This window comes from Phalacrocorax carbo, chromosome 1, assembly GCF_963921805.1.
Source record: "Phalacrocorax carbo chromosome 1, bPhaCar2.1, whole genome shotgun sequence".
Lineage (NCBI taxonomy): Eukaryota > Metazoa > Chordata > Aves > Suliformes > Phalacrocoracidae > Phalacrocorax > Phalacrocorax carbo.
In genome coordinates this window covers 67,606,974-67,630,465 of record NC_087513.1, presented here as the reverse complement: position 1 = coordinate 67,630,465, position 23,492 = coordinate 67,606,974, and the positions used below count along the sequence as shown (strand labels likewise).

Here is a 23,492-nt window from a genome sequence, read left to right as displayed (position 1 = left end):
TTTTAAACATGTAACTGAAAGCCAAAGAGAGATTACAATTCTTAAACTCCCTTTTTATGTCATAAAATGACAGTGTCTGGGTGGTACAATTTCCTGAGTTGGCCATTTTGGGACCCACACAGCTAATCTTCAGGTAAATATTGTCAATAACTGCTCTACAGCCTTTCTCTTCCTTTAAGCCAGTTTCTTGCTTTTTATTGTTTTCTGAAAGATTTCAGTCTTACACAGCATGCCAAGTATGTTTAACCTATGTTAACATAGGTTGGCCAGTGTGTTGGCCAGTTTAATCACAAATGTGATGGGGTAGCTAATCTCTGGAAAGTGCTGTGGAGATAGACAGCTGTTTGAGGAGATTATCCTTACTAATTTCACCTGCACAGGGGTAAGTAAGAAGAGGGAGAAGTTAGTACTAGAGGGCATCAGGGAATCTACGCAGATGGGCTTGTGCCTTATCTGGATTCTCTGCCTAATGTAATGCTTAGTCAAACAAAGCTTCTCCCACTGCCAAGAGACTCCTGATCTCTATTGTGTTAATGGATCTACCTGCACCTGAAGGCATGCATCCCATTTCAGTGTGTGATGTGTCTAAAAAGTCAGTTATCCATCCTACACAATGCATTTTGAGCTAAGCACAAGCCAATGCCATCATTATTCTGTTCATGGAAATATTCACAACAGCCTCAAGTATTACAGCCCTCTCCCTTTCAGTGTTTGCTCCTATCTTAAAATGGTTTGACTGCCATAAAAGTCACAATCCCAAGGCACTGTCTTTGTTTGCCATTGTGTTAATTTGTCGCTGTGCTAGAGCACCCTGTTTTTTCCTCACCTGTAAGATCTTTAATTGTTTATTTCTGTAGTAACCATTACTTACTCAGCATACTCCTGCTTTACTAAAGATACCAGTCTTTACAGTCTTGCAGTTAAAATTTTCAAGCAAAAGAAACTCTGTAGGCAAAGAGTAAACCTCTTCATTATGTTGACTTCAGAAGACCATACTTGAGGGACTGCTGTGTGAGGAAACTTGTCAAGTGTTTCTCTTGCACTAACTATAAATCTGTTGCTGTGTTCATCCACTATTTAAGTAGGGCTGTAACTTGTACCTTTTGCACATGGTCTTGGTGTCTCTGGTGGGGTGCTTCAAATTAGGGTTTTAGGAACAGCAGACTGGTCAGTCTTAGTAGAATTTACTTAGAAGTAGGTATCTTCTGAATCCAGATGTTGCATATTTTCTGTGGGTCTTTTTCAGGACAATGCCAGTGTAAAATCTTCTAGCAGCTTGGAGCCCAATTTGTTTTGTGATGAGGAAATCCCCATTAAATCAGAGGAAGTGGTGACACACATGTGGACTGCTCCCTCATTCTGTGCTGAACATGCATATTCATCTGCTTCTAAAAGCTGCTCTCAAGGTATTTGCTTTTGTGTATCCATTGAGATAAAATTGAAGAGATAGCTGGGATGAGCAGTCAGTAAGGAGGGGAACTGCTCTGTGCTGCTTGTAGAGGGTATGTTGTCTGTAAGAAGGTACAGCAGAGTTATATTGCAGTTGGTTTCCTGATGTCTGATATATATACCTGTGTCAATGTTTTTTGCTTGGGATTGTCTCCCTCCTTAGATTGTTGTTGGAAAAAGTATGTCATTTCTTTTGGTTTTGATCTCTTCTATTCTTCTATGACTTGCCTCCTGTCTGAAAGGTTCTAGCACTCCAAGGAAGCAGCCTCGCAAGAGTCCACTGGTACCTCGCAGTTTGGAGCCCCCTGTATTGGAGCTGTCACCTGGAGCAAAAGCTCAGCTAGAAGATCTAATGATGATAGGAGATCTATTAGAGGTGTCACTGGATGAGACTCAGCACATCTGGCGGATTTTACAAGCTACTCATCCACCCTCTGAGGACAGGTTCCTTCATGTCATGGAGGTATGGAACTTGAAGAAATATTCTGGTATGGGAAAAAACCCACCACATAATTTTTCTAAATATAACCTTGGGTAGTTGAGTGCTTAGTTACTTGATGTGTTTGGATTTCAGCCGGGGAGTAGTAGATTCTAGAAAAGAGCAGAACAAGAGGTCCAAAAAGTCAGTTCTTGATCACTCATGCTATAGCACTGTCATCCACAATTAACCATATTTAGAACAGTTTTCTCAGGCAGTTCCATATGCAAACCTTAATTTAGAAAACATGAGGTTAGGGAAGGAAATGCTGTTCCTGGTTATGCTTGGAATCAGAACTGATCTGCAAAAGAGCTACAAGAAACGTTTAGGAAGATGGAAACCCTACACTTTGTAGAACGTAATACTTGTCTAACATGATACTTGTATGTTGCTGAACTTTTGTTATTACTGGGGAAAGAACACTTTTTTAATAAAACATGGTTTGGTAACGCACCTAACAAGATTCCTATTCTTCCCCAGAATAACATAGGCATAGCAACTTTTTTATTAATATACTGTGAAGATGTGCTGATCACTTTGCTCAGCTGACAATGATCGAGGCAGGTTTAACTGCTGAATCTGAGGTCTAGTCCAAATCACTCAGCCTCGTTCATGCAGTGGGCAAGGGATGTGTGCTGGAAGAGAAGGTGAATTCTTGTGTTTGAGCTGTACTGGAACCCATTCTTTATCATTTGTCAGCTGAAGTTAGAGGTCAGTTTGACCATGTGTAGTTATGGAGTGTATGATTGGTTTTTGGGTTACTGAACTACTGAGGAAATACATTGAAGACTGTTCTTTCTTGACTTTTTGGTAGTATACAGTAATAAGGTGGAAGGTTACATGCTGTGAACAGTGAGGTTAGATGAGAATATTAATCAGGTGTCTGATTTTTCTGAGTGCCATCCGTATACACTGGATAAGTCAAGTGTTGCCAAGCTGCCATAACTTAAGACAGTAGTATAAAGCAGATCCTGCCTCCAAAGAAGTACTGCTTTACCATGTTTTGACCCAAGTACTTCACTTCACTGTTTTTGGCATGGAACTAATTGAAGAACAGACAGCAAATAGCAATTTATAAATAGAATGCCAGACAGTTATATTAAGTTAAATGTAGCTTTTTTGGGGGGGGGGAGGGGGAGAATAATAATAATAATAATAATAATAATAATAATAATAATGTGTAAGAGGGTGCGTGTGTGTGTTACAACATTTTCTGGTTAACCCTGATGAATACTTGCTTGACCAGAACTACTCATTTTGAATTTAATACATTCCTATGTCTATTTGCATGCAAAATAGGTAACCTTTTATAAAATAATCTTCAGAGCATTTGTTTTTGGGTGGCGTAGCTATATTAAGTACAGTAATCAGTCTTTTACTGGCTTATAGTATGCCCTTAATCTATTAATAATTATTAAGGTTAAAGTATATATAGCTGGATTTACTGGAATTGAGTCAGTCCTGTTTGTACAAAGGAGCTATACGTGTGAATCTTTCAGATATAAATAGGACTTGTCACTGTGGGTGCTACCTGCAGTGACAGAGTTTGCCAATTCTAAACCTTGTTTCTGATCTGAATCTACTGTTTAAGATTTGTTAATGATATCAGGATATTTACAATGTGTGCCAGTTTGGAAGCTATTCAAATAATGGATGTGTTACTTTCTTCTCTTGCTTGAGTTGATGATACATTTTGAGAGTTCACTGATTGCTCTTCCTTAATCTCCAGAATAGCAATTGCTTTCTCTCAAAAATAATTACAAGGAAGACTGACCTAGGATGAAAAATAAGCAAGAGCATCTAACAAATGATTAATCTTCTCAACTTCTATTAAAAATCATTGTGAGAAGGGAGTTGTAATTACTGCTATTCTGCCTTCTTACCCTTGCTGATCCTTTACTTTTTCCGCTGGATGTTTTTGATTCGTTGTAGTTTGACACAGTTGATACCACTTAGTATTTTTTTTTTTCTAATATGGTGAAAAGAAAGTTGAGCCCCTTTTTGTTTAGGATTTGTAATGGTATGTTGTTGAATAGGTTTCTTCATACCATGTCAGAGTAATGGTGGAGGTAAGGACATCTCTTAAACCACAGGTTTATAGTATATGGATATTTGCATTTGGAAAAAAAAAATCTTTTCACTCTTTTTGTGAAGGATGACAGCATGGATGAGAAACCACTGAAAATGAGAGGGAGAGATTCTTCTGAGAGGAAGCGGAAACGAAAGCTGGAGAGAGCAGAGCAGTTTTTCGGAGATATGAAGCAAAAATCCAAAGAGCTGAAAAAACTGGAAAAGCCCAAGAAGAAGAAGCTAAAACTCACTATGGATAAGACAAAAGAACTAAACAAGCTGGCAAAGAAACTGGCTAAGGAAGAAGAACGGAAGAAGAAGCGAGATAAAGCAGTTGTGACAAAAGTGGAACTAGCAAAGGAGAGCACAGAGAAAAAACGAGAAAAGAAGGTTCTAGATATTCCATCTAAGTATGACTGGTCAGGAGCAGAAGAGTCAGATGATGAGAACGCTGTCTGTGCTGCACAAAACTGCCAGAGGCCCTGCAAGGACAAAGTGAGTTTTTCCTTAGTTCTGTCATAGGCAATTCCATGTGAAGTCAAAAAGACCAGTGCAATTTAATAATTAGGTTGAACAGCATGAGCAACAGAAGTGGTGTGATTGGAAGTGAGAGAGGATTGAGTAGCACTTGGGTAGATACACAGATGTAATAGATAAAACTATAGAACTTCCTTATTCTCTTAGGTATTTTAAAACAGGAGAAGATGATGAAAAGTTAGAATCTGGCAAAAGGTACTCAGTGTTGGTTGGGAAGTTTAACCTCTCTAAGCTGTGTGATTTTTTTTTTTGCTGGCTATGTGCATCATGCATTGTCTGATTCAAAGGCTTCATTCTTTGACTCAGCTAGAAATGTTCCTGACTTCAGTGTGTTTCTGAGCAGAAGTGGGATGTGCAATGTTCCTAAATGAAGTAAGCTTTTCATATTTCATACAGTCTGTGAGCAATGACGCTGCAGACTGAGGGATCTGCAAATTGCGGTGCTTTACTTTTCTTGTTGGAGATAAAGAATCAGTGATTTTAGACCTGATTGGACTGTTAAAAAAGAAACTTGATCTGCTTCTCTCTGATACTGCCTGTCCTGATTGTCAGCTTTTAACAGTGACTGATCAAAAAAAATTCTTTTTAGAATGTTTTTTCCTGCTTTTTAGAAAGAAGAAAAAAAACCTGCTCCGAATAATAGCTGAGATTGACATTATACTGCACTGGCTTGCACAAGAGATAGTAGGAACAAAGACCAATATCAAGAACTTATTTCAGTTTTCTGAAACAAGAAGTATGGAATTCAAGTGTTCATTTGAACACTTAAAAAGATCAGTTAAAAGACCAGTTTTGAAGTCTTAAACTTAGACCAAGGTTAAAAGTCACACTCAGTCACTCAAAAGATGATAGTCTTTGTACCACTGTTCTCTTTATTTCACAGATAATATTAGCTTATATTAGTACATTTTTACAGACATTGAGATTACAAGAGGGAGGAGAGTGCCTTAAAGTTCATATTATAAAGAAGGTTGTACTAGATCTGTCAAACTTTCATAAATGAAACTGAGTAAAATTCCTGATTGCATAATCAAAGCTTTTAATGGAATGACTGCGTTTCCATAAGGTTGGGCATGTGTTTGTACATTCAACAGGTAGATGTCATACAAGTGAAAAATGGTGGATAACAGGAGTATAATGGCTGAAGCTGCAGCCTTTAGTGTCCATTACTGGTCACTTTTAAAAATCTGTTCAGCTGTAGTTTTCCTACAAACTAAAGTAAAATCTTGGGCTGATAACTTTTCTTCATTTGGGATAGGTTGCCACTACTGTTACTTTTCTAATATGTTTTTATTTTTACATTCCTCTGTAAGGTAAAGCAGAACTACAGCAGGAACAATTTCTGTAGCTGTACCAGTGTATGCCATTAAAATGAAGAATCTATGTTCCTTATTGTGCAGATCTCAGTTTCTGCCCACTGACTCAAATCAATGTGTACTTTTACTCAGAATTACAGAAATCTAGTAATTAATCTTTTTTCCTTCCTAAGTTTCAGATCAGTTTTTATGCCTTTTTTCCTAATTGTTCTATAGCAAGTTCAACTCAAAGCTTGAAATACTTTAGCTTAAATGTTCTGACACCTTGGAGTTACAGTTTGTGTACATTTTTTGGCATTTGGTGACCAGCTGTACACCCAATATCTACCTGGTAGAAAAGTATTAAAGCTGCTGGTGTCGTGTGGCTTTTTTTAGCCAAAAGCAGTAATCAAGTTGTCCCATTTTCTGTAATTTTTGAATTGCAAAAGCTACCATTTGATATGCAGTGTAAGGGGATATATATATATAATTTAGGATGTGTATTTGTAGCCTCTCATTTATGCTGAAGTCACTGTCCCTGAGTATGCTCCTATTTTAAATGTGTTCTGTCATACCTGCCTCTCATTAGAGGAGAGCCGAGTGTCATCTTCCTCAGTAGCAGCAGTGTGTGTTTGTGTTGTGATGGTCTAAGGATGCAAGAGGGGCAGAGTTTCTTGGAAGGGTGTTAGTTTTTATTAAACTGGAGCAGCTTGTTTAAACAAGCTCTTTGGGCACAAATGAATGCCCTGTAAGCTTTTGTGTTCTCAGTGTATCAGGTGGGTTTAACAGAAGGTATTTTCTTCATAGAAACTATGCCTATCTGTCTTGCCTTCTAATGTGCTATGTGTTGATGATCTGATCTCTTGCAGGTTGACTGGGTGCAGTGTGACGGTGGCTGCGATGAGTGGTTTCATCAAATTTGTGTTGGGGTCTCTCCAGAAATGGCTGAGAATGAGGATTACATCTGTATAAACTGTGCGAAGAAGCCAATGCAGGGACCAAGTAGCCCTGCTCATGCACCACCTCCTCCTTTCTTACTGAGCTACAAACTACCAATGGAAGATCTTAAGGAGGCAAGTTAGCAACTACTCGATGCCTAGAACTTGTTGGGAAATGGACCACTGAAACCCTACAGAAAGAGAGGGTTTGAAGCTAATGTAGCCACTGAGCTTCACTTCCAAGGATGTACAGACCTGCAGCAGAGTTGGTCCCTTCCTTACAGCTGGCTTCCTTCATACAATGGGGACGTCAAGGCACAGTGGTACCAACTCATCTATGCAGACACCACCTGAGTAGGAGCTCCAGCCAGTGTTTTTTGACTTGAATATTTCCATCTTTGAGTGTGGCTGTTGCTCTTAGAGACTGAGCAAACCCAAGGCTGTTAGATTAGACACTTCAGGGTGTTAGAAGTACATGTTGGCAGTGGAGCTGGCCTGGAACTGGTGGGCATAGGCTGGAGCTTTTAGGCCTACCAGGTTACCCTAAGGAGGTGACTTTGGAAGTTATCTTTTGCCTCCCCATGCCAACCCAGTGAGTAGGGCAATGTCTTGGGAGAGTTAAGTTGCCTCCATATCCAGGCAGCTAACACTACACTATAAGGATGGGAGCAAGTGGATGAATTTCTTTTAATTTCTCTTTTGTAGCTAAAGGGCAGAGGAGCTCATGATCTCAGAAATCAGCAAAGGTTCTGTTTACCAAAAAAGAAACCCAACTCTACTCCACTAGGCAAATTTTTTTCCCTAGTGGGGAACAGCTGATCTTCCTGTCCTGAGGAGGGCCAGAAAACATTGACGAAGATGTCTAGCTAGACCAGAGCTTGGGAAAAGCAGAGCGCTTCTCTTGCACGGGGGTGCCCTCTCCTGTTCTAGGCTTTGCTTAGAATTCTGCACTCCTGCACATTAAAGTTGCTCACGCAGGATGGAGCTGGCAAGGAGGTACAGCACCCAGGGCACCAGCTTCTGTGATCTGTACCCAGGGATGGGAAGGAAAGAAGACAGCCCACTTACCTCAGAGGTCACACTGACATGTGCTTCTGTGAAAAGTTTCACTCACAACTATTTCCAGTATCACCAGGCTACGGGCATGGCCTCAAGCGATACCAGCAAGCAGTCTGCAGATACTGTTCGCAGCGCAAATCCCCCTCCCTGCTGGCTTTGCTGGATGTGTACCAGTGTACAATCAGCAGCAGTTCTTGTTTGAAGTTGCCCCTGGCTTTGCCAGAGGACCAGAGGGCTTGGGGTCATCCTGGGTGACAGTTGTTTTAGTAAATCCATTTTTAAAGAAGGACTTGTTTTTACTTTTTTCTAAATGTCTCAGACTACTGACTTGTTCTATAAATAGATTATTTTTCTTTGATTTTTTTATACTTACCACTGTTAACCAGCAGCACAGACAGAGGTTCACAAAGCAAAAACCTGCCCGTGGGCTCGGGTTTTTTTACTCCATTCCTTCCTTGTAGTACAAGGAATTAGCAGTTACCTTCCCCATTCTAGCCTGACCAGCTGCCTGTGTTTAAATAGGTAAATACATTTCATGTGCTACCTTTGTGTTTGGGTTTGTTCCTATTAGTGGGGCATCTGGGCCTTAACGACTCCAGTGGATGCTGGCTTTATGTATGTGAATGTCTGAAGCCAGCCACTGGGCTGTCTTGTCCCCCTCTCCACTCGCTCCCTATTGTGTTTCCATTCTTCTGCAGTTCTAGGAGTGTTGTAAGTAGTGTCCAGTCTTACTAGGAGCTGGATTGGGATTTAAAGAAATATTGACAAAAACAAGAGTGTTCTGTCTTGACTGTTCTGTGTCCCTTCTCTTGTTCTCTAATACCTGGAAGTTTATTTATCTGGCAGAATTATTCATCCAAAAAAAATTCAGCTCAGGTAGACGAACTTATTGGTTTGTTTGTGCCTGCTACCTGGAAAGAGGAAGATGTGCAAAAGAAAAAGAACTAAGACAGAGGGCAGAAGATACAGGGTCTTGGGAGCTTAGAGTGCAAATTGGGCACAGACTTCTAATTCCTGCTCCTTAAAGACTAAGATGGTGTTGAAAGCAAAAGCAAGCTGTGGTTAAGCATGTGGCTGAACAGGCACCGTAGCAAACTTGAGTATTATTTGTTTACTTTATTTATGAAGGAGTCTATGCTATAGCTAGACGTACCCTCTTTTTGCCTTCAGTTACAGTTTTTTCTTCTCAATGTACGCTAAGTTTCGGTCAACTGGTTTAAACAGATGTTACTTTCCTTCAAGCTTTAACAGATGGTACTACATAAATGTTTCCCTATATGGAGTGGATAGACTATCTGTCACAGATGTTTAATCGTTCCAGAAGTAGACTAGTACAAGATTTCTTAAAGAATCCCAGTGTTCTGTATTCTTTCCTGACTCCTAGAATCCGTGACACAGCAGGGAAAATATGGTTAGCATATCCTGTTAGCCACTGAGCATATCCTCTTAACCATTCCTACATTCTCTGTCGCGATAAAGTCGTTGTTATGTGTAAATACCATCAACTGGAAAAGTGATCTTTTAGTAAATCTACGTTGAATGTTCCTGTTTTCTCTGAGTAGAAGGGGTGGTGGAGAATGTTAACAGTAACACTAGTTAAAATGAGAAGGAAACAAACAGCTATATGATGGAATGGTCAATCATTCTGCTTGTAACAAGCATAGAAAGGAGTAAACAACAAAGAAATGTGCAAATAATGTGCGAAAGGTCACATTTTTAGTAGCTGTTTTTTGTATTATTACATGGAGACGCTCTTTATTACACTGTTGAAAGGAGGTTGCCACATTTTCTAGTTATGGATGTCTCATCTACTTTCAGGTAAGGTGTTCATAAACTGAAGACCATTTTTAGCTTTACATCTTATTGTTCAAGCTTATTTTTTAAGAGCATAATTGCTCTCAAAGGATCGCTGATAGTATGACCTTACAAATAAATGTTAACTTTTCGGAAAATCTGTAGATATGTAGTTAGTAGTTGAAAAAACTAAAGCTACAGCTGTGGTGTTGCCTCCAGATTGTAGGGTTTTGAATTTTTATAAAAACATATGCGAAGAAGCAAGCCAAAGAAATAATTTTCTTAGGCGTCTGCTACAGCTGTAGGAGAAATATCTTGTGCTTTGGGGACAAAATTTCAGTATACACAAAATCTTAGCTCGTGTATCTAGAAAGGTACATAGAAACACAGAATGGTGGGGGTTGGAAGGGACCTCTGGAGATCATCTTGTCCAACCCCCCTGCTTGAGCAGGCACACCTAGAGCAGGGGGCACAGGACCACGTCCAGGTGGATTTTGAATGTATCTGGGGAAGGAGACTCCACAACCTCTCTGGGCAGCCTGTTCCACTGCTCTGTCACCCTCAGTATCTTAAAGCTATATTCTACAAAGTATATCAGCCACTGTTTGTGTTATTTCTCTTCATGTATCTGACACAAAAGGTCAAAGAAATAACCCAAGCTGTTAAAAGGAACTAAAAATGGCTAGGACTTGAGTTGTGTATCTTATCCAAACCATGTGGTTTCAAGCTTTTTTTCTTATAAAGATCCAGGGCCTGGAATTGGGCAGCTTTATTTGCATAGAGATAAACATCACTCCTGAACTTCAGTACCATTACTTTTAAGATTCATGCTTTTGACAGATCATCTGTACGTGAATGCTTGTGCAGCCTGGACTATTTGATAATGAGGGCTTAAGGTAAAATTGATGATGATACGAAAATTATCTTCAGTGATTGGAATACAGTCACACACCACAAGACAAACAGATGTCTCTGTGTTTTGTTAGCCATATGGTGAAGCTTGCATTGATCTTTCCAGTTTTTAGAATTGTAATTTAGGTTGGGGGTGCTTCTGGAGGTCATCTGGGTTAACTTCCTGACCAAAGCAGGGCTGACTTTGAAAGTAGTCCAGTTTTTGAAGGCTGTGTCCAATCACATTTTGAGTATTTCCAAAGATGGGCATTCGAGAACCTCTGGCTTCCCGTTCTGGTTTTGTAGCATCTTTAATGCAAATTGTCTGTTGTACAGACAGATATTCACTTGCTGTAGTTTGCCTGTTGCCTCTTGAAGAGTCTGGCTCCATATTTTTTGTCACCATCCATTAGGTAGTTGAAGACTGCAGGTCCTGCAGCCTTAATTTCCAAGCTGAACAAATCCAGCTCAGCCTCCCTTGAGGCCTGTCATGTTCTGCAGCCTTCTAACAATCTTGGTGGTCCTCAGCTGGACTTCTTTCAGGTTTTTCGGTATCTGGTTTTGTACCAAACCTGGATATTTTACCCCTGATGCAGGTTACAAGTGTTGAATACAGGGGAAAAAATAACTTACTTTAACCTGTTGGCCGTGGTTTTACTGTGCAGCCTGGTACAGGGTTGGCCTTTGTAGGAGCCAGCAGTGTGTCCCCTTGCAGCTATCTAATGCGTCCGCTGTTAGCCCCAGCTCCCTTGATTTATTATATCTTGGGTGGAGGACTGATGAACTTAACAAATTTTCCATCAGCACATCACTCCAGCCAATCAAGATCCAACTGAATGGGAGCCCTCTCCCATGTTTTGGGTTGTCCTGCTCCCATCTTCCCCACCATCATTCAGCTTGGTGTCATCTGCAGACTTGATGAGGGCGCGCTCTACCCCATCACACAGGTAGGTAAGACATAAACCCAGTATTGTCTCCAGTACCAACCCCTGAGGTACTCCACTTGCAGCTGGCCACCTCCTAGATTTCAAATCATTTGTTTACAAAAGTGTGAGCACAGCAGTCCACCCTGTCTTTCACCCCCATTGTAGGTTTCCATCCACTCTGCAAGTGTGCTTTTGCTGTAAGTCGGGGTGAACAACCACTGCTCTCCCTGCATCCACAAGACTCGTCACAGGTGGCAACCAGATTGGGCTACCACAATAGTGGTGGTTGTTGCTGGTCACTTTATCCCTCATGGGCCTGGATGTGGCGTTAAGGAGGATTTGCTCCCTAATCTTCCCAGGCACCACAGTGAGGCTTGCTGCCCTGTAGTTGCCTGCATCCTCCTCATTTCCTCCTCTTCATTGCATGGGGGTGATGTGCAGAAGGGTTCATCACAATCCATCGTGAAAATGATCCTCCACACAGACATTTTCCTAGGCTTTGGTCTTTATTGTGGCATATAAGATTTGAACTAAAGAACCCAACCTCTTTGAATTGCTGTTTGTAAAATGCATGGAAAACCAAATGGTAGAACCAAGGTGCTTCGAGCGCTGCTCATACCTAAACTCCGTGTGGGGCGGTGAGCAGGTGTTAGTCCCATACGTCCGGATACAAGCCCAAGCTGGTCTGGTTGACGTTGGTGTTACTGATGCATGGTCCTTCTGTATGCAGTTCTTCACACTGGAAGAAAGGCATAATACGAGAGTGTATGAAAGGGGGCATCTGACCTTCTAGGAGGAATGAAACAGTCTACAGCCTTGTTCATTCAACATTAGGCTTGTTTACTAGGCAGCTGCCCAAGGATAGCTATTGCCCTTATTTTGCTTTGGTCTAGTAACAGTTATTAGAATAAGCACAACACAGCATTGTAACAAAGAAAAGCAAAAAGTATTCGGATAATCAGTTGCTTAGCGGGCGTGCCTTGCTGTCATTCTAGGTACGTGTTGCATACATTTAAAAACAGCGACTGATTGAAAGAACCGCTGTACATTGGCAGTCACTTTGTGTGTTAGAAAAGAAAGATCTTAAAAGGGTGGAAGAAGTTTCTTAAAATAATTCCTGAAATCACTGGTAGTGCCCCTGTAAGCAGTTAAGAACTGCGATCTGCTAAAAGCAAGATTTGAGACTTCCTTGAGTTAGATGAAAAGGAAAAGCAGGGAACTCCTTCAAATCCTCCCCAGCTGTGGTCGCTAAGAATGTGTTTGGTCAGCTGCCTGAACCAAACAGGAACTCTGCTTGGAGCACCGAGGTGGTGGGGAGATGCAGTAAATCCAGCCCTTATCGAAATTCTAGCCACGCTGGCTTTGGGAGGGAGATAAATGTGCAGGACAGCTGGAAACTGCACAGCAAGGCATGGAGAGCATTGAGCCTTATGTAATGAGATGGCTCAGTACAAATGAATGTTAAGTTGCAAGGTAAAGACAATGAAACTAGCAAGGGTTTACTGAAAAACAGAAATATTTGTAGGGAGACATGCTCTGAATGCCTTTGAAACAAAAGCCCCGCTGCAGTGAATAGTTTTAATCCGAGATGGGGCGTTGTGTCTCAATGGGAGGCTTTTCAGAGGCCAATTTTTGGCAGTCTATACCACCGCCCACCCCCCCAAGAAAAAGTAATTTAAAGCCAAGTGCCAGAGGGAACTTGGGTATTGTGGGCATTAATATCCGCGGAGAGCTGCCATCTCTGAACATGCAGCTCCTGAGACGGTTGATGTCACTCGCCAGCCTGGCATCTGCCTTTAATGGACGGGTGCTGTGCCAGCAGATGGAACTGCTGCACCCGTTTCCAGGTTGAGGCAGTCTGTGCTCAGTCTTGGAGCAACTCGAGTCACCCGCCAGGCAATGGGCACGCTGTGCCGCTCCCCAGAGAAATAAGGTGTTTGCTACTGCTATTCTATGGTAATAGCAGTGGAGCCTACACAAATCAGACTATGAATTTGAGAAATAGCTCAGATTTTAGCAGGATGCAAGATGAGTAGCACGTTCTGTTTACTTCTGTCAGCTAATGGCTTAACTTTTTTCCCTTCATACAGCTGGAAATCTAGTTAGCGAGGTCTTGTGTGTGTCCCTGCAATGGCATTATCAAAGCAAAATACCATGAAGATCAAAATCTAGGCATTATCAGTGTATGGGTAGCGTTGCACCCCATTAGTTCCCTGCCAGCTTTCCTGATAGTCTCTTATCCAGGAGGGAGGCAGGAGGTAGATGCCTTAGCTTTGCCTAGAAATGTTCTTGGGAGAGACAACTGCTGCACACCAGTGTCTGAGAATACCTGGTAAAGAAGTGGAATCATCTGGTAGCAACCCTGCCTAATGCTGATGAACCCCAAGGTAAGTGCGTTGTACTTCTAGCAACAGGTGAAGAGCAGAAGGTGGTGATGTACTGGGGCAGCTGTAAACCATTATCCAGGTTTGTATCCATACTGGTGTAAGGTTCAAAGAGAGTTGGGTTGCTTGCTTTCTAGGTGTTACGCTATGGCCTTTTCTGTAGCTTTTAACCAAGATTGGCAGATCATCGGTCATGGCTACTCTTTTGCTCACAATTACTGTTGTATGAAAGGAGACTGTGGAGTAGCTTGCCAGAGGGAAACCAGAGTCTTTGCCCTGAGGGGTGGGCACCCTTCCCTGGTAATCGACACATCTGGAGCGCCCGCTGATTGTGAAGGAGTGAGGAAGCTGATGTAGTCAGGCACTGATGCCCTAAGCCCTGGACTAGCACTCACTGTGTCTGCAGAGAGGGCAAGTGCAGAAGAAAGTGGATTACAAGTGGTTTTCAGAAGAATTAAGGAGTTTAGGAGAGTGCTTCCTATGACAGTTATGATGCCTTAGTGGCCTTTCATAACTCCAGTGTTTGTGCAAGCGGCATTTGTTGGAAGGGAATGGATGACAGGTTCTGAATTGGATAGTAAGGATGCAATACAGTGCGCTGAAAGGATCCTGCCCGTTCCTGATTGTGCACATGTGCACAGGGAATTGAAGGCTGGAGCACTGATTTCCCCTGGCTTCTGGTAAGAATGCACTTGGAATGGTCACACCCCAGGGTTTAGGGGTATTAGAGAATACAGAAAACTGAACAAATTATGGAAGAAGGCACAGCAACAGAAAAGTTATTCTCGACCTAAGGATTGATTGGGGTTTTTCTTTTTTTTTTTTTTTTGCTGAGTAAGGCAATTCTAGGAAGCTGATGGGTTAGAGTCCTGTTTGGAGCAGAAAGCAGGCCCTTTTTTTTTTTGTACCTCCTGTTTACAGAGTGTGAGGAGAGTGCTGCAGCACAAACAACACCTGAGATTTCTGCACAAAGAAACTTGCTTTGTTTTGTCCTAAGAAACAGCTGTTTATAAGTCCCTGTTTCTCTCTCAGCTCCAATGATCTCAAAGAAACACAAGTGCTTTATGTGCTGTTTGCTTTTTTTCCCCTCGGGCCTTCCCATTACAACTTGGGAAATGCCAGCTCTGAGGGAAGTGAGGCCAAAGGAAATCACGACAAATTCCCTTTGCAGGTTCTTTTTGCTCTTCCCTGGCTGCTTTCCCTTCCCAGCTGTGGAGACCTCACCCCCCACCATTCTAGGGCTGCCTCTCTACTTCCAGAGAAGCTGTGAGACTGTGAACTGCCTCTCCGGAGCTCTTCCTACCTTGCAGCTCAGTACTTCCTTACCCTGCTGCAGGGAAGTGTGGAGCTGCCGTTGCCCACCTCCAAGCCAGAGCACCCTCCCTGCAGGTTAGCACCTTGCCGCTGTCCTGTCAGCCCTGGCTGATCCTCCAGCTTCCCTCCACCAGCTGGCTGTTGGATGTGGAGAGGCGCTGCAGCTCAGCCTCCCAGGCAGCCCTGGGCTGCGCTTGGGGGTGGCGCGGGGGCACGTGCATCTTTGCACTACTGACAGTGGCTGTGAGCTACTACCTGTGCCGTTGCAGTCAACCGGCTGCGTTGGGGCATTTCTTGGTTCCTTGCTGTGGCTGCACTGACAAAGCCTGGTTTTATCTCTCTAGTAAGTTGCTCTTTCCTTAAGTCCCCGTCTTTCCTCCTTAGTGAGCTGAGTCCTATATTTGTGTCCACCAGCATTGTTAGGACCAGATTTAGACTGCAATAAGGAAGGGCTGTTTTCTGGTTTGCGCTGGTGTAAATCCACAGCTTCTGCTCTAGCAGTAGGGTGTATGCTTGGTACTGCTATGCAGTCCAAGCATTGCTGTAGGAAACTTGTAGGGTAAATAATATCAAGGACCAGTCTCAATTCCCCCTAGATCCAAGTTACAGTGAATACCAAGATTAAAGGTGTTATTGGCTCCATATTTTCAGTTATTTCCCCCATCTGGACACATCACTATGGATGCTTGCATTTTTTTTTCTCTGATTGCTGTGAAAACTTCACATCTGGCCTGTGACCAGCTTAATGAAACCACACTTCCAGCACTTGTCAGATGATTGGCAAGCAGCACCTGACTTTAGTACCACTGCCTTAGCTTGCAGTGGCCAGGAATGAAGCGTATTCTATCAAAAAGAGCAGTGATGCTCTGAGCCTGTCTGGCTGAAGGAAAGTAATTAATTAGTCCATGTTCATGATGGAAATACCTTGTGTTTGTGTGTATTTCTCCCTCTGACCTCTTGGTTAGGTCAGCTCCCGTATGCTTTATTTCAGGTAGGCGTCAGTATTTGAATTCATGGTGGCAAGAGGGTAACATGGCTTGGAATCTGGTATTCAAAAGTGACAAATAGTAAAGCATGTGAGCAGCAGCACCCCTTTCGTTCCCTCTGGAGGAGGCTGCTTTTGCTGCCAAGAAGCTACCTGCTCCAGGTGGCTTTGCTAATATCTCTGTGCCTAGTGTCTGGGCACCAAGCCCCTGCTCCACTGCCGTTCCTCCTCTTGACTGGAAGGGCTAGCTTTCTTCAGACATCAGCTGGATCTAACTTGAGGCTTAGCTTTTTCATCTCTGGCACTATTCAACAGAAAAATAAGATTGCTTTAAGATATCAAAACTCACAAATGACTCTCTACCTAAATTTTTGAAGAGAAAATGTCTAAGACTGAAAGAGACTCAGTGCCATGATGTGTTGCAACTGGCCACCAGAACAGGAATGACTTGTAGACAGGAGATCAGCCTCGGTGTGAAGCTTGCTTCAGGCAGAATTCCATCTGTCTGGGAGGATGTCTAAAGGCTCTAGGTCTTGCTTGTGTTATGTCTCAAATCCCTACCACACGCTGAACCAGTTCAGTATGTAACTGGTAGGGAGCATGTTTCCCATATGCGAGCTCCTTTTTAATCTGTCTGCAGAGGTAACTCAGCACTTTGAGTGTCTACCTACACTACCTTGCAGGGACCTCGGCAGGGCAGCCAAGAGGAAGGTCAGAGAAGACAAGCGGCACAGGTCCCTCTGTTTCCTCCTGCCCTGCTGTGGGCAGAACTGCAGAACCAAAACAAAAGGCAAAATCCACTGCTGATGAGCAGTAACTGGGAGCAGATATGCTCTGTGGTGGTTGCAGTGACGCTCTGCAGAGTCTTGCAGGGTGCCTGGGACAGAATGGCATTTCAGGGGTGGGCTCTGGGCTCCCAGGTCGTTCTTCTCTGAGCACAGCATCCCTGTGCACTCTGCTGGCCCAGGAGCTCAGATGGGGCACTTCTTGTCCTGAGATAAGGACTGCCTTGGGATGTTTGGAAGAGTTAACACCTCCTGGCAATGCAGGGGCTTTCTGAAATCTGCTGTATTTCTGATTTTTGGAGGCTGGAAAAACCCATGTTTTATTTCTTATTCCCCTTTTTCAAAATGCCAAAGTTTTTCACTTTGTCATCTCTTACTTAGAAAACTTATTTCTGAGAAACTTTTTAAATCTTTCTCTTGTTCTGTCCACCGGTGGCTATCTATTCGATTTTCCTCCCAGAATGGAAACTTTGTGTTCTGAGTCGTTACCAGCCCAGTAGGTCTCTTGAACTTAAAAGTATCCTTTCACTTTTTTTAGAGTATGCAAAAAAGCATGAACAGATGCTCTGAGAACACTGCCCAGATCTTGCCTGCTTAAAACCAGATCATGGGTTTTCTGTGCAGGAATCAGTTAAGTGGGTGCAACCCTGCCTTACGTGAGAAAAGCTTTTCCTTTTTCCTGCCGGAACATCCCTATTCAGGCAGATGGGGCACAGAGGCATGTAAAACCCCAGCCCTATTTTCTTTGATTTCATTCTTTTTTGCAGACAGTTTGTTTCAGATTTATCATCTTCACCTCAGAGAAATAAGGTGCTTAGAGCATAAGGAAAGACCATCATCCCGACAATCCCAATATACAGCTCCTTCTGTACCCCCCAATCTACGTTCTACCTAATCAATCTGTTGATCTCATACTTCTGGGCCATTTAAGAAATACTGTTATTGTCCCTAGCCTGAAATTATGTTTTCATTTGGCTTATGGTTCTTGATATTAAAATGCCCTCTAATTAGCTCCTTGCCTGCAAGAACAAACCTGTGAGTTTTATTTTATTGATGCAAACTACCAATTCTCACATCAGGAGGTTGACGACTAGTCTTTGGAAGGGCAGGGATTCCTGATCTCTCCCTAAAACGTGCTCAGGATCTGTTCCCACAGTTACTCTGGGGATTACTCAGAGTTTGTTCAGGCTGCCCAGTTGCTGGTGAAGTGGAACTAGGGCAGAGCTCTGAGGAACTGGTGGTACCTAATGAGGTTGGAAGGAAAGCGGGAGATGCTAAAAAGATTGAAGACTCCAGACTCAGGAGTCTTTGTTTGCTACTCAAGTCTTGTTTATGGTAGATTTTATGAGCATATATATAGAGGTATCTATACATATATGTTTATAACTGCATAAACTTGCAGTGATATTGGTTTTGTCCATAAATGAAATGGTGAGACTTCTGAATTCTGAGCAGAAAAAACCCTGTTCCTTGCTCATCTGTGCAAAGGGCCAGAGTATTTAACAGAGGCAGCTACTAAGCAGAAGTCAAAGCAGAGGTAAGACGCAAAGCATGGCAGATCTCCCTGCCTGGGTGCTTTTGCTGCTCCTGTGATTGTGCACGCAATACAAATGCCTGCACGTTTCTGTCTTAGTCTTGGGTTTGCTGCTCCAGGCGGGCAAGCACGCACCCGAGAAGCACTGCTCTTTCCGTCCTGTTCTGGGGGGGGGGGGGGGGGGGGGGAACCAGCGGTGCCAGATGGAGCTGAGTCAGTGATGACGGGAATCAGCAGCTCTGCTGCCCCAACCTTACATGGCTGGGAATTCATGTTATGGCCAAAGCAAGTCTGGGAGCACAGTCCTTTTGGGGTCAACTTATCTCCCCCTATGCTCTACCACTTCTGACCTTTAATCGGAGGTGCATAGAGCAGGAGTCACCAGCACACTGTCAGCCTACGCACCGAGTGCAGTGCAAGCATCACCCTCAGCTTCTGCATGCAGAGGAGCAGGGGATATGGCAGCGATATCTGCAGGCGAGGGTTCTCCGGAGCCGTACTCACTGTGAGCATGCCGTCCTGCATTCAGGCTGGTCCCTGAGCTCTGGCTAGCACAGGAGTGTCTTGCGTTTATCTCCTGTACGCAGAGCACAGTGTCCCCAGGCAGTCGTATCTTGCCCCACAAACAGCGTGAGCACAGAAGTGAGGCCTCTGCTGCTCTGCAGGCGTCCGATGGGGATGGGGCTTTTCTTGCCTCAGGATTCTGGTCATTCGGGTTGTTGTTTGGAAGAGGGTGTTCGCTAGGGAGGCTGCGTCTGAATGAGGCTGTCAAAATGGCTACAGTAGGATCTTCTGTCACTGCAGGAACTGCAGGCTCTTGCAACGGCTTTTGGCTCCTGCCGCTGTATTTTAAAAATGCATGTGCCTTTCTGAGAGGAGCCTTAGTGGCTCAAGCAGGAGTCAATCCTTTGTGCTTACTTTGGCTTCTTTCTCCGCTGAGCCATCTCCAGGTTCCTGTAATGTGCCAGACAGTATCAGCCTCTATTTATCCCCTTTCTGTGCATATTTGTGACAATTCTGCTTGCTACAGCCATAGTCACTTAAGCTGAATAATGTTTTCCAGCTGAAAAGGCCAGTAGCAGGGTGGTTATCAGATAGAGGAAATGCATCGTATTTGCTCTAGCCTTTTGTTGCCAGATAACATAACGGCAAATTGTGTTCTTGGAAGCTGGGAGGTGGCTTGCAAGATTACACGGCCCCAAAACGTGTGGAGGCAGTTTGTCACGTGTGACGGAGGAACGGAGGGGGAGGTCGAAGTGGGGAGCATAGCTGCTCTCACTGCTCAGCAAAGGTCAGAAGCAACTGATGGCTTCTTCACTTCAGGAATGCTGAAGTAGCAGCTGTGCCCTGGCTGCTCTCCTAAAAGTGCTTTGGTGGGTTAGGAGTATAAGTTGTTACTGCTGCTCGCAGAGCAGTAAGAGATCATGTATGTCTCCCAGTAACCATTTCCCTCTCCACTTTTCCCCTCATCATCCCTCTAAGTGGGTGCGTTTGAATCCCTCCTTTTAGGTTTGAACCACCTCTCCAGGTGGCTGGTGCTTTGGAGGAAAGAAATCTAGTTAATGCTTGTTCCCTGCTCAGCTGGATGTAGATGTGAAGCAATACCAGACCTGGGAGTAGGTCCTGCGGTTCCTACTAGAGCATGTAGGGCCAGTGCTCATGTGTGTCGGCTGTGCAGGATGAGGCGGGATGGGTCCAATTCTTGTGCACATCTGACCCAGAAAATGTTGAAGTACCACGTTATCTCCAGAGGAAGCTCATTCCAGGCTTGCTTTGTTCAGGCTTCCCCAGGAGGGCAGCCTCAGCTGCTGCTGGAAGACTTGGGACCAAGCTGAAGACCAAAATCTTGACAAATGTTATAAGGTAAAAAGAAAGATGAGCAAAATGCAACATAAATTTCAAGAGAGGAATCAATAGCCTTTAGGATCAAGATTTTGCAGCCCTCATCCTGGCTGAGGTGTGAAGTATATTGACAGACACACCCCTGGTCCAGCGCTCTCGCTCTTCTCCAAAAGGAGAAGTGGCTAAGCCAGCCGTACATCACTTGTGCACTGTGCACCAACACGGCGCTACTCTGCGCCAGCAAAGGCAGCTTGCCTCGACCTGGAAGCTGCTTCAGGACCTGCTCGGGGAGGCATTGCTCCAGCACGGGCTGGGCTGTCCCAATAAGCAGTGGGTTATGGCCCAGCCACGTGGGGTGGGGCTGGGAGAAGCATGGCTGCTCTGGCTGGCACCGTCTTCAGCCCTGTGCTCTGGGTGTTACTAAATAAGCAGCCCCCCATTTCATACCTCCAGCAGGGGAAGCTACCCGCAAAATAATCCCCTCATGCCATCCTGGGGGTGGCGTGAGAGTGATGCATGTGGGAGGGGCGCCGGAATCAGCGCTGCCATTTGCCAGCTCGTGTAGTATTGGGAGGAAGATGCTCTGCAGCCGCCCAGAGAGGTTCAGCGTACACAACTCTTGGTGGCAAACGCTGCTGCAAAAGTCTTTCACTGGTGTTCTTCTTATTCACATAAACATATTTTATGTGATCTATCCAAATATTTTAAAATAGCATTATCTCAGTAGATCTCTGGATTAAAGGGTTTTCCTGTTACTAACCACATGCATGTTATCTAGGCTTGGTCTCTTTCTTTTTTTAAAGATTCACTTTCTTCCATCTCTCTTATTTGTTTCTTGCAAATCTGTTTCCTAAGGTTTTGTTTCCGACTGTCCCTGCTCTTTCACTTGGCTTAGATACAGTTACAGACTCAATCTTAGACATTAAGATTTCACCTGTTGCATTTTTTTCCCCTTTGCATTTGCATTGCCTCTGATGGGCTGATTAAAGATGCTCCCAGTTTTTTTGCCTTCTGCAATTTCAAAAATGTGTACTGAAAATGCCGTCTTCTGTAGTCTTAACTGATCCTTTGTGATATTTGTTGGTTCTCTTATCTTCTTATCTTCAGTAAAATGATTGATTTTTTAAAAAAAATATTTCAAGTAACATCTCCAAAACCATATGGACTACATCTTGTTTCACCCCAGATGATGTGTAAAGTGATGTTTTACTTCAAATATGTTTTGCTTGGGATTTTTCAGCTTGCTTTTGCACTTGTAGATTTAATATTTCCTCTTGCTGCTTATGTTTACACTGAACATTTGTTTTCATTTTCAACTTATTGTTGTGTTCAGTGCGGTATTATCTTGCTGGGCAGAAGTCAAATAGTTTGTTATTGATTACACGGTTTCTTACCTTAGTCTGTTAGTTCCTGCCAATTAGCTTGTCATATTGTTAAGATGTTGCTACGGGTGCACTGTAGTGATCCTGGTTATCCAGGGATATTTGAGCAGTGATGCTGATGCACACAATAGTTTTGAGAATCTCTATAAATGTTTCCTTATTCAATCTCCTCTCTCTTTACACTAATCCGTTGCACAAGGCAAGGTGTTATTTGACTTTGCTGTTGTTTTTTAATCCCTATATCCTTACCCTAACTACTTAACAACTACAGTATTCACAGTGAGATGGTTTCTGTTCAGGGATGTTCTCCACTTCTCACCGCCTCACATAATTCCTCATCTGGAACATCTTCCCTGGTTTCCAACAATTACCAATTTGAGGACTGGAGCTGACTATTTTATTTGGACCATCCTGTTTAATTGCTGTGGTGGAGGAGCAGCCTTTTGTGAATTTGCCAGTTTCCTTTCCAAACTATATTATGTGGCAATGGTCACATTGAATTGATTATGCATAGTGGGAACAAAAAATATTTCCTTTTGTTTTATATCTGAATATTTCATCAGATGCCGTTAGCTGTTGCACTACGAGATGATGTATTCATCTTCTGTCTTTTCCTTCTTTCCTAGAACCTCTGTTGTCACCCTCTTTTTATCCTAGGCATCTCTTCCTGAGATGAAGAGTCATTATGTATTTGATCACTCCTTGGCTGAATCTGTTCCTTACCTCTGCCTGTCCCGCTTCCTTTTCCTTGTTTCTCCTGTGAGAAGTCCGGTGCCATGTTGGGTATATCATAGATTAATGTGGTGTCATCACAGTGTTTGCTGCTTCATTCCTGTTGTGGTCCTAATATCTTCTCAAACTGCCTGTACACAGCTCAGGTTTTGCTGTTGCTTTGCAGGCCTGATACAAGGATACTGAACCAAAAAGTGTGGGGTGTTTTTTTTTTTTGTTCTCTCTTGCCCCAGATATTCATCAACAGATGTAATAAAAAGATTTTAAAACCTTACCTCACATCCTTCGATCATCACAGCTGTAATACATCTACCATGAACCATATCCTGTTCTTTTTGCCTTTTTTTATAGCCTCAAAGCACAGAGCTAACGTCTTCAGGTAACTACCTGCTGTAATCCCAAGACCTCCTTCCCATGCAGCCACAGCTAATTTTGCAGCCCAGTGTTGGGTATGCACAGCTGGGGCTGTTTTCCTCCCTGCTATGTGATTTTTCCATCTGCTGTTTGATTGCCTGCTCCCATTGTGGCTTCTGGTGTGATGTCCTGGGATGGGGCAGTGCTGCTCCTGGGAAAGACCAGTGGCAAAGATCCCTGTGTGTGGGGGAACAGAGTTTGCAACCTGCTGAATTTCTGAATGAGGCTGTTTTGGGCCCTTAGCAAGAAGCAGCAGAGAGTTTAGCAGTTTATTTCCAGCTTGGAGCTCTGCTGCCTGCTGCTGCTCCCAGCCATGGCAAAGCCCAGCTGCCCCCCCGGGCATCATGGGTCAGGCTGTGATGCAGGACTTTGCCCTGTGCCCATGTCCTCCCTCCCAAGGAGGGACCCTGCAACGGGAATTTACTGTGAATTTGTGTTTTGGCTCTTACCTCTTTGCAGCAGGTCTCAGGGCAGAGCTGTGGTGGTCTTCTATGCCTCCGGGAACAGCATTGGGGCAGAGAGGTGATGGAGAGCGGAAGCCAAGCGGTCCCCGGCCCGGGGGGGAAAGCACTGGCAGAGGCAGCGTGAGCCCTTCTTGCAGGCAGGGGGGAACGAGCCCCTTTCCACTGGCCATGAAATCAGTCATGTGTAGGTTTTTGTCCAGCCCTGGGGGGTGGGGGAAG

The 23,492-nt window shown here is 43.7% G+C and overlaps 2 protein-coding genes and 1 long non-coding RNA gene across 11 annotated transcripts in view; 2 read left to right on the top strand and 1 right to left on the bottom strand.

Annotated features, from left to right (window-relative positions):
- The window catches only part of KDM5A (lysine demethylase 5A), a 49,847-nt gene extending 40,477 nt beyond the window's left edge, over positions 1 to 9,370 (top strand). For 2 of the 3 annotated variants that reach the window (XM_064458124.1, XM_064458119.1), the window contains exons 25-28: positions 1,247 to 1,406; positions 1,692 to 1,912; positions 4,082 to 4,492; positions 6,699 to 9,370. In XM_064458124.1, coding sequence (XP_064314194.1) covers positions 1,247 to 1,406; positions 1,692 to 1,912; positions 4,082 to 4,492; positions 6,699 to 6,911 — 1,005 coding nt within the window. In that variant the 3' untranslated portion in view covers positions 6,912 to 9,370. Of the gene's footprint in view, positions 1 to 73; positions 1,213 to 1,246; positions 1,407 to 1,691; positions 1,913 to 4,081; positions 4,493 to 6,698 lie in introns of those variants that run through there. The other variant, XM_064458128.1, reaches the window with a different exon arrangement.
- Positions 8,117 to 23,349, bottom strand: LOC135314622 (uncharacterized). The gene is made up of 2 exons (XR_010374114.1): positions 23,259 to 23,349; positions 8,117 to 12,176 (listed from the first exon to the last, which is right to left on the bottom strand). It is a non-coding gene; the product is annotated as an uncharacterized LOC135314622 (long non-coding RNA).
- Positions 23,013 to 23,492, top strand: part of SLC6A13 (solute carrier family 6 member 13) — a 33,932-nt gene continuing 33,452 nt past the window's right edge. For 4 of the 7 annotated variants that reach the window (XM_064458141.1, XM_064458146.1, XM_064458150.1 and 1 more), the window contains exon 1: positions 23,301 to 23,457. In XM_064458141.1, coding sequence (XP_064314211.1) covers positions 23,301 to 23,457 — 157 coding nt within the window. Of the gene's footprint in view, positions 23,458 to 23,492 lie in introns of all 7 variants that reach the window. The other 3 variants (XM_064458139.1, XM_064458156.1, XM_064458163.1) reach the window with 3 other exon arrangements.